At 38.8% G+C, this 10406-nt stretch overlaps 1 protein-coding gene across 3 annotated transcripts in view; it reads left to right on the forward strand.

The window, feature by feature from the left end:
- Window positions 1–8567, forward strand: part of LOC103123874 (zinc finger protein 519-like) — a 138098-nt gene extending 129531 nt beyond the window's left edge. The window contains exons 2-5 of one of the 3 annotated variants that reach the window (XM_016193163.2): window positions 358–480; window positions 1725–1851; window positions 3428–3523; window positions 7051–8567. In XM_016193163.2, the coding sequence (XP_016048649.1) occupies window positions 466–480; window positions 1725–1851; window positions 3428–3523; window positions 7051–7940 (1128 nt within the window). In that variant the 5' untranslated portion in view covers window positions 358–465 and the 3' untranslated portion in view covers window positions 7941–8567. The remainder of the gene's footprint in view (window positions 1–357; window positions 481–1724; window positions 1852–3427; window positions 3524–7050) is intronic. The other 2 variants (XM_060182184.1, XM_060182185.1) reach the window with 2 other exon arrangements.
- The last annotated feature ends 1839 nt before the right edge of the window (window positions 8568–10406 follow it).

Here is a 10406-nt window from a genome sequence, read left to right on the forward strand (position 1 = left end):
TACAACAATAAAACAACAAGGGCAACAAAAGGGAATAAATAAATAAAATAAATTTTAAAAAAAACTTTAAAAAAAAAGTATAACCCTGCAGGCGGGGGGCAGGGCCTCAAACATAGGTCCTTGTGCTTGGTAATATCTACTCTTACCTGGTGCTCCACCACACAGCTCTCATTAATCCCCCATCTATATCAGGATTTCTGCTTCAGTCCAATGAGAACTAGCTGGTAGGGCTGTGGTACTTTGCTTCCCCATCCACAAAAATGACAGGGGGAACTCAAGTTAATGTTCCATTAAGGAACTCACGATTCCCGAATCTCTAATCAAACAATGGGTCTTTAATGCATGTCCTACTTGTAGGTGAGGTGTTAACATCTGAAAAGACGCTGCTGGTACACTTAGAGGCATATTCAAGAGCCAGCTGTTATTTCTTCTCACAAACTCACCTGAGAAAGAAAAATAGAAGAAATGGCAGGTTCTCAGGTAAGTGTCTTTTCTCACATCATAGGCTGTGTTCTTCTGAAACGGCATGCATTTCAGTATTATATTTCTTCTCCACTTTAGATGTCTTTTCTATGATTTCACCTAATTAAAAAATTATTATCTTTATTTATTAGATAGACAGCCAGAAATTGAGAGGAGAGGGGTGATAGAAAGAGCCAGAGAGATACCTGCAGCCCTGCTTCACCACTTGTGAGGCTTTCCCCCTGCAGATGGGGACCAGGGGCTTGAACCTGGGTCTTTGCTCACTGTAATGTGTGCGCTTAACCAGGTGCACCACCACCCAGCCCCTTAATTTTTTTTAATTCTTTTTTTTAAAAGAATTTATTTATTCATGAGAAAGACAGGCGGAGAGAGAGAGAGAAAAAGAACCAGACATCACTATGGTATACTACATGTGTTGCTGGGGATTGAACTCAGGACCTCATGGTTGAGAATCCAGTGCTTTATCCATTGTGTCACTTTCCGGACCACAGTTGCACCTAATTTAAAAAAAAAATGTTTTAAAACATTAAAAAGAGTAAAGAAGATGTGAAGAGACCAAGAGACAAGAGGTTGTGTAGGGAGCCACTTCTTTTTTGGGGGGTGGATGCTTTTTTTATTTTTTAATATTTATTTATTCCCTTTTGTTGCCCTTGTTGTTTTATCATTATAGTTATTATTGTTGTTGTTATTGATGTGATTGTTGGATAGGACAGAGAGAAATGGAGAGAGGAGGGGAAGACAGAGGGGGAGAGAAAGATAGACACCTGCAGACCTGCTTCACTGCTTGTGAAGCGACTACCCTGCAGGTGGGGAGCCGGGGGCTCGAACCAAGATCCTTACACCAGTCCTTGCAGGTCCATTTCAGGCCATGTGCTCTTAACCTGCTGTGCTACCACCCAACTCCCATATAACTTCTTTATTGGGGGATAAATGGTTTATAGATAGTAGAGTTCTAACTTAACCAAATTTTTATTTAATAAATGTACATAAGTTTTACTCAATGACATAAAGACAAACTAAAAGGCACATGACTGGATTAAGAGCTTGAATTTTATTTTTCATATGACAGAAAATACAGTGCTTACACTTGCCTATTGGTCTACTTGTCATCCTATTTCCTCAGAGTTCGAAAGTAGATTTGATAGGTTACTATACTGAGTTCTTCCTGGGTAACTTTTTATTATTGAGTCACATGATGAACTCGGCCAGTGGCCACTTAACAACTGCGGTTTTCATTTCAGGAACTGCTGACATTCAGGGATGTGGCCATAGAATTCTCTGCAGAGGAGTGGGAGTGCCTGAACCAGGCTCAGCGGGATTTGTACAGGGATGTGATGTTAGAGAACTATGGACATCTAGTTTTCTTGGGTAAGAAGACCTCCCAAAATACTCAAAGTATTGAATTGCTGGGTGGAGGGGGCAGGTGGTGGTGCACCTGGTTGAGCGCACCTGTTACAATGCACAAGGACCCCGGTTTGAGCCCCTGGTCCCTACCTGCAGGGGGAAAGTTTCACAAGTGATGAAGCAGGGCTGCAGGTGTCTCTCTGCCTCTCACCCTTTCTACCACCCCCTTCCCTCTCAATTTCTAGTTGTCTCTATCCAATAAATAAATAAAGATTAAAAAAAAAAAAAAAGAAAAGAAACTCGGTTGTGGAAATGGCAAAGAACCTTCTCTGGCAACCTTTTTTAAAAAAAAAAGTATTGAATTGCTTTGTTTTCTAACATTGAAAAATAGTCTTTGTAGAAATTGGAATTCAAATCTCTGACATCAGGGAAATAAGTAAAGATTTATTGGTAGGAATAGAAAAAAACTTTAAAATTTTTTAAATATTTATTTATTTCCCCTCTTGTTGCCCTTGTTTTTTATTGTTGTAGTTATTATTGTTGTTGTAGTTATTATTGTTGTTGTTATTGATGTTGTTGTTGTTGTTGGATAGGACAGAGAGAAATGGAGAGAGTTGGAAATGACAGATGGGGAGAGAAAGATAGACACCTGCAGACCTGCTTCACCGCTTGTGAAGCAACTCCTCTGCAGGTGGGGAGCTAGGGCTCGAACTGAGATCCTTACGCCGGTCCTTGCACTTTGTGCCACCTGCGCTTAACCCGCTGCGCTACTGCCTGACTCCCAGGAAAAAAAAATCTGTTTTATTTTGGGGAGATTTGAAGTTGTGTCTCTGAGAAAACATCAGTCTTTGCAAAACATTTCCTTTAAAAGATCACTTGAAAAATTAATATGTGTAAAATAAGATTTTCATATTTTATCTTGACTTTGGTATTTTACTTTTTGATATAATATGTATTATTCACTCTATGTATTATTCACTCTAGGTCAGTGGCAGTTCTATACATTCATGTCCACTTTTACATTCTAATTTCTATCCTTAGCTTGATATCAGTAGTACTTACATTAATTATAATATCTGAATATTGAAAATACCTTTTATTACTGAGAAAAGCATATATGTTGCATGTGTAAAAAACCCAGGACTGATCCCTAAAACCAGATAATATAGTCATGGCACACACACACAAAAATTATAAATGATTGTGTAGTGCTCTGGTTTCTCCCTCTCATCACACATAAGAAAATTCCTGGAGTCAGGCCGTAGCGCAGCGGGTTAAGCGCAGGTAGCACAAAGCACAAGGACCAGAGTAAGGATCCTAGTTCAAGCCCCTGGCTTGCCACCTGCAAGGGAGTCGCTTCACAAGTGATGAAGCAGGTCTGTAGGTATCTATCTTTTTCTCTCCCTTTCTATCTTCCCTTCCTCTCTCCATTTCTCTCTGTCCTATCTAACAACGACATCAGTAACAACAATAACTACAACAACAGTAAAAAAACAAGGGCAACAAAAGGGAAAATAAATAAATATTTTTTTTAAATTGAAAAAAAAAGAAGTTGGACTATTTCTAGCAAAACTCATATTTCATTTGTTCTGCTGAACAGATCTAACTCTATCTAAGTCAGATCAGATCACATTTTTGGAGCTACAGGTGAATCCATGGGCTGAGAAGAGAAAGAAGAAGTTACCCATTCTTCAAAGTAAGTGGCCATTAAGTAACACAGATAAGAGTCCAAGGTCAAGGCGGGGGAGCTGAAGCTTAAAATGTGGTTTGGAGAGAACGGCTTCAGTGGAAATGATTTGTCATCAGAATGGTATCCTACCTAACATTTGCCATGCTCTTCTACCCTCTAAAGAATATTCTGCTTCAGGGAGTCGGGTGGTAGTACAGCAGGGTAAGCACACGTGGCACAAAGTGCAAGGACCACCATAAGGATCCAGGTTCGAGCCATGGCTCCCCACCTGCAGGGGAGTCACTACACAAGTGGTGAAGCAGGTCTTTCTCTTCCCCTCTGTCTTCCCCTCCTCTCTCAATTTCTCTCTGTCCTATCTAACAATGACGGCATCAATAATGGCAACAATAGCTACAACAATGAAAAACAACAAGGGCAACATATATATAATATTCTGCTTCAGAATTATTGCATTGAGAATTGTGAGCTTTATGGCCTATGACAACCTAAATAACTTACTGATTTTCCATTGCTTTGGGGGGCCTGGAAAAGACACCATAACGCTGTTGTGCCATCCATAGACTTTCCTCATCACCATGATGCTTCCAGGACCTTGCACTTGATAAATTATATACTGTACCAGTTGAGTTATCTTCAAGCCTCATATGCAATTTTTTTGATTGATCTTATTATTAAATTGTGAGAAATGCTTTCAATTCATTCTTCTTCCTAAGTTGCTATAAAAATATATAATCAGGGGAGTCGGGTGGTGGCACAGCCGGTTAAGCGCAGGTGGCGCTAAGCACAAGGACCAATGTAAGGATCCCAGTTCGAGCCCCCGGCTCCCCAACTGCAGGGGAATTGCTTCACAAGCGGTGAAACTGGACTGCAGGTGTCTATCTTTCTCTCCCCTTCTTTGTCTTCCCCTTCTCTCTCCATTTCTCTCTGTCCTATCCAACAACAACGACATCAACAACAACTACAACAATAAGACAACAAGGGCAACAAAAGGGAATAAATAAATAAATAAATATAAAAAATAAATAAATTAAAATTAAAATTAAAAAAAATATATATATATAATCAGCAGCGGGTTAAGCATACATGGCACAAAGCGTAAGGACCAGGGTAAGGATCCCAGTTTGAGACCCCGGCTCCCACCTACCTGCAGGGGAGTCGCTTCACAGGAGGTGAAGCAGGTCTGCAGGTGTCTGTCTTTCTCTCCCCCTCTCTGTCTTCCCCTCCTCTCTCCATTTCTCTCTGTCCTATCTAACACGACAACATCAATAACAACGATAATAACTACAACAATAATAAAAAGGACAACAAAAGGGAAATAAATAAAAATAAAATATATATAATCAACATAGAAAGTATTTAAATATGTAGTTGTTGTTATTATACATTTTATTAATTATACATTATGATTTGTCCTTCTCATTTCAGTTTTGCTGCGACTGTTGACATTTTAATTATAAATGATTCTGTGTTAAAGTTTTTTTTTTCTGGTAATTAACTGGATCTATACATTTATGGTATTGTTTTTCTTATTCAGATATGGAAAGTTAAGCCATTATTTCATCAGTTACCTTCTCTGCCCTTTCTCCTCCACATAGAGTCCCATTAATCTTGACAAGTATGGGGGTATCCATTGGTTCATTCTTTAAAATTTCTCTTATAAACACAAACATTTTTAATGAATAATTTTCATGTCTCCTAATTCTTTTCATTCTGCTTTGTCAGGTCAAATGAATCCTCTAGTTCATTTTAAAATTAAATAATAATAATAAAATTAGTATTTAGCTCAGTTTGTTTTGATTTTTTTTGTTACTTTGATGTTAACAGTTTATTCATGCATAGCTTTCCAGAACTTGATTTTTAGGTTTTTTTTGTTAGTTTCTTTGTTTTTAATAGCTCATTGATTGGTTAGACAAATATTTTTAACTCTTTGCAGGTTGGTATATATGATTTTTTGTTTGTTTTATTTTCCCTTTTGTTGCCCTTGTTTTTTATTGTTGTTGTAGTTACTGTTGTTGTTATTGATGTTTTCATTGTTAGAAAGGATAGAGAGAAATGGAGAGAGGAGGGGAAGACAGAGGGGGAGAGAAAGATAGACACCTGCAGACCAGCTTCACAGCTTGTGAAGCAGGTGGGGAACCGGGGGCTCAAACCAGGATCCTTACACCAGTCCTTGCGCTTTGCACCACATATGCTTCACTCGCTGCGCTACTGCCTGACTTCTATGACTTTTTTTTTTATGTTCAGGGTTATTGCTGGGGCGCAGTGCCAACGCTATGAATTCACTGCTCTTGGCAGCCTTTTAATTTTTTTTTTTCTTTTCTGAGAAAAGTTGAAAGAGGAGTGGGAGACAAGAAAGGGAGAAAAACACCTGCAGACCTATTTTACTGCTTGTGAAGCTTCCCACCTCAGGTGGAAAAAGTGGGGGGATTGAGCCAGTATCCCTGAGTTGGTACTTGCTCTTAGTACTATGTGCGCTTAACGAAGATGCACCACTGCCCGGCCCCCCCAATTTGGCTTCTCTACAAACTTTTTTTAAATAGAATTTTTTAAAACTTGTTGTAGTTTTTTTAAAAGTATTTTATTTATTTTTTTATTTTTGAGAGAGATGCAGAGAGAGAAAGACAGCTGGCTTGTGGTGTGGGGGATTGAACCTGGGACTTCGGAGCCTCAGGCATGACAGTCTTTTTGCATAACCATTATGCTATCTACCCCCCACCCCTCTACAACCTTCTTTTGGAAATTTATTTTGTGTCTTTAATTTGGATATGTTTTTCTGTTCCTTTATATTTTATAAGATTTCTTCAGTTTAAAACAGCCATATTTGGGAGTCGGGCGGTAGGGCAGCGGGTTAAGCGAACGTGGCGCAAAGCGCAAGGACGGGCATAAGGATCCCGGTTCAAGCCCCCGGCTCCCCACCTGCAGGGGAGTCGCTTCACAGGCGGTGAAGCAGGTCTGCAGGTGTCTGTCTTTCTCTCCCCCTCTCTGTCTTCCCCTCCTCTCTCCATTTCTCTCTGTTCTAACAACGACGACATCAACAACAACAACAATAATAACTACTACAATGAAAAAACAGCAAGGGCAGCAAAAGAGAAAATAAATAAATTAATTTAAAAAAAAAAAGAAGAAGAAAACAGCCATATTCTTGGGGCCAGGTGGTAAAGCACACATGTTAACATACTCAAAAGACTTGAGTTCAAATCCCCATTTCCATTTGCAGGAGAGACTGCACAAACAGTGGAGCAGTGCTCTTGATATCTTACCTCCTCTTTGTCTCTCTCCTATCTCTGTCTGTTTCTCACTCTAACAAACAAAAGGTAGGGTTGAAGGCCTCTAGGAAGTGATGGAGTTGTCCCCCACTAATAACTCTGAATTGATTTCTAGACTATTATAATGGTATTCAGGTCATTACATTGTCATGGAGCTATAGAATCCAGATATACTTCCTTTCTGCCCACTGTTGGACATCCAGTCAGTTTGTATGTTTTATGTTAGAATTTTTAAGCATATTTAAAGTAGAATTATTTATGTTTCAGATATATCTTCATATGACACCCAAGAATTTCCTCCAAAATCATCTATAGAAAATTCATACCCAGAAGAACTTTGGAGAAGACATGACTACCCTGGCACTGAAAACTTCCACTTGGTGAAAGACATAAAAAGTGACAAGGATTGTAATGGGCAGGAAGAGTTATTTTATAATGAAAATACACAAACCGGGATAACCCCCTATAATAACATTACTATAAAAAGAGACCCAGACTACAGAGAATCTTATGAAAATCCCCACTTGAAGTTAGTTACATTTCCAGAGAACCATTCTGAATGGGAAAACTGTGGGAAAGTCTCTTATCAAATTTTAAATCATTTTATACAGAAGAAAATTCATATTGGAGAGAAGTCTTATGACTACAGTGAATATGGTGAAGCTTGCATTCAGCCTTCCAAACTTACTCACCATGAAGGAATCAGTTTAGAAAAGCAACAATGCAGATGTTACATATGTGGGAAAGGTTTTTATAGATCAGTAGATCTGAATGACAAAATTAATGATGAAGAGAAACCATACAAATGTCAGAATTGTGGTAAAACCTTTAGCCAGTTCTCATACCTTACTCGACATCAAAGAATTCACACAGGAGAGAAACCATACAAGTGTAGTGATTGTGGGAGAGCCTTTAACAGACGCTTCAATCTTACTCAACATCAAAGAATTCACACTGGAGAGAAGCCCTACAAGTGTAAAGATTGTGGCAAAGCCTTCATTCAGTGTTCTTCCCTTACTCAGCATCAAAGAATTCATACTGGAGAGAAGCCTTACAAGTGCAAGGTTTGTGGTAAAACCTTTAATCAGTGCTCTTCCCTCACTCAACACCAGAGGATTCATTATTGGAGAAACCCTCTACTCATGTTAAAGAGCTGATAAATCTCTCGGTATTTCTCAAGCTTTATTCACCTTAACAGAATTCATACTGGAGAGAAACCATTCAAAGAATGTGGTGGGAGGTCTTTTGCTAAAAATGGAACTTCAATTAGTCTGACAGCTCATAATGGACAGAACTACAAATGCAAGACTGGTAAAATTTACCAGATGTTGAAGACTTACTCAACATCAATATATTCATGTTGGATAGAAACCTTACAAATGAGAGACCAGGCAGTGGTGCACCTGGTTAATTGCACACATTACAGTGCACAAGGACCCAAGTTCAAGCCCCTAGTCCCCGCCTACAGGGGGAAAGCTTCATAAGTGGTGAAGCAGGGCTGCAGGTGTGCCTCTATCTTACCCTTTCTTCTCAATTTCTATCTCTATCCTGTAATAAGTAATTTTTTAAAAATCATTTTAAAAAAAACCTTACAAATGAAACAAATATGGTAAACCCTTTGTCTTCAACTCAAGCCTTATTAATATCAAATAATACATTCTGATAAGTCATACAAATATAAAAAAATTGGGGAAACAGCCTATAATGTTGCTAAGCTGAACTTATCAAATGATTCACATTTGTGGCAACTAAGACAATAAAATCATTGTCCAACTCAAAATTTACTCAACCTAAGAGAAATTGTAGAATGTTAGTAGTATGGCAAAACCTGTGAAACTGAATTCTTTGGGATCTTAGATAAAGATGGAAAGGCATTTGTATATAATATAGACTTTTGGAAACATCAGAGTACAGAGAAAATGAAGTTTAAAGGTAAATAGAAGAATTTTAATGTTATTAAGAATCACCTATGTAATGTGAGAGAAAATTTGCTATAGAAAGCAATAAGTGTATAACACTTCTCATATTATGCTGTCAGAATTTTTTTGTTAGTGATTTAATAATAATAATGATTGACAAGATTGTAAGGTAACAGGGGTATAATTTCACATAGTTCCTACTGCCAGAGTTCTGTATCCCATCCTGTCCATGAGAAACTTACTCTTGTGGGGGTAGATAGCATAATGGTTATGCAGAGAGACTTTCATGCCTGAGGCTCAAGTCCCAGGTTCAATCCCCCACACCACCATAAGCCGGAGCTGAGCAGTGCTCTGGTAAAAAAAAAAAAAAAGAAAGAAACTTATTCTTTATCCCTTTGGAAGTATGCACCAAAATTTAAAAAAAAAATTACTATCTTTACTTTTTTTTTTTTTTTTTTTAACAAAAGCACTGCTCAGCTCTGGCTTATGGTAGAGCAGGGAACTGAACCTAGTCCTTTGGAGCCTCAGGCATGAAGAGTTTCTTTGCATAGCCATTATGCTATCTACCCCCACCCGAACAAAATTCTTATGAGGTACAGAAGGTAGAAGGTCTGGCTTCTGTAATTGCTTCTCCACTAAACATGGACATTGGCTGGTTGACCCCTACACCCAGCCTGTTTCTATCTTTCCCTAGTGGGGCAGGGTTCTGGAGAGGTGAGACTTCAGTGAGGTCATCTGCCCAGGGAAGTTGGATAGTATCACAGTGTCTGCAACTTGGTGGCTGAAAAGCAATAAGATATAAAGTAGGACAAATTGTCTAATAGACAAGAACTCTAAGGTAGGAATAATGCAGATGAAATTAGGGTCTTCACATGGGAAGAAGCTAGGAAGTCTATCTTTGGTATGTTCCAAGGGGCCCATATAAGTCGATATTTATTGAGAATAATCCTTAGTCAACTCTTAAGTATGCTTTATATTGATGGCTATGAAGATTTTTGTGTGTGTGTGTGTGTATAGTGTTTTTTTTTTAATTTTTTTTTCTTGCCATGTAGGCTTTATTTTTAAAATTTTTATTTATTGGATACAGACAGCCAGATATCAAGAGGGGAGGGGTGGTAGTGAGGGAGAGACAGACACACCAGCAGCCCTGCTTCACTACTTGTGTAGCTTTCTCTCTGCAGGTGGGGACCAGGGGCTTGAACCTGGGTCCTTGAGCATTGTAACATGTGCGCTCAACCGGGTGCACCACCACCCGGCTCCCTGAGGATATATATTCTTTAAACTTCTTTACACTTTATTGAGATTCTGATATGCAGGACTTGTCACAGGGGTACATTTTCACATCTCCCCAAGATAGGTGTCAGCACCCCTCACCACCAAGTTGTCCCCCTTCACCATATGGCAGTGGGCCTCCAATCTCTTAATTCCTCTCCCTCTTGTCTTATTTTATGAACTTGGATCTGTTGAAATAGAGTACAATTTATTAATTTTCTTTATATTTTTATTATTATGATTATTTTACCAGAGCACTACTCAGCTCTGGCTTATGGTGGTGCAGGGGATTGAACCTGGGACTCTAGAGCCTTAGGCATATGCGTGTCTTTGCATGGTATATGAGTCTCTTTGCATAACCATTATGCTATCTACTCCCAGCCCAGTTTATTAATGTTTCTTCCTGTATTCCTTGCTTTGTTTATTAGGCCC

Source organism: Erinaceus europaeus, chromosome 23 (genome assembly GCF_950295315.1).
Source record: "Erinaceus europaeus chromosome 23, mEriEur2.1, whole genome shotgun sequence".
Classification (NCBI taxonomy): domain Eukaryota; kingdom Metazoa; phylum Chordata; class Mammalia; order Eulipotyphla; family Erinaceidae; genus Erinaceus; species Erinaceus europaeus.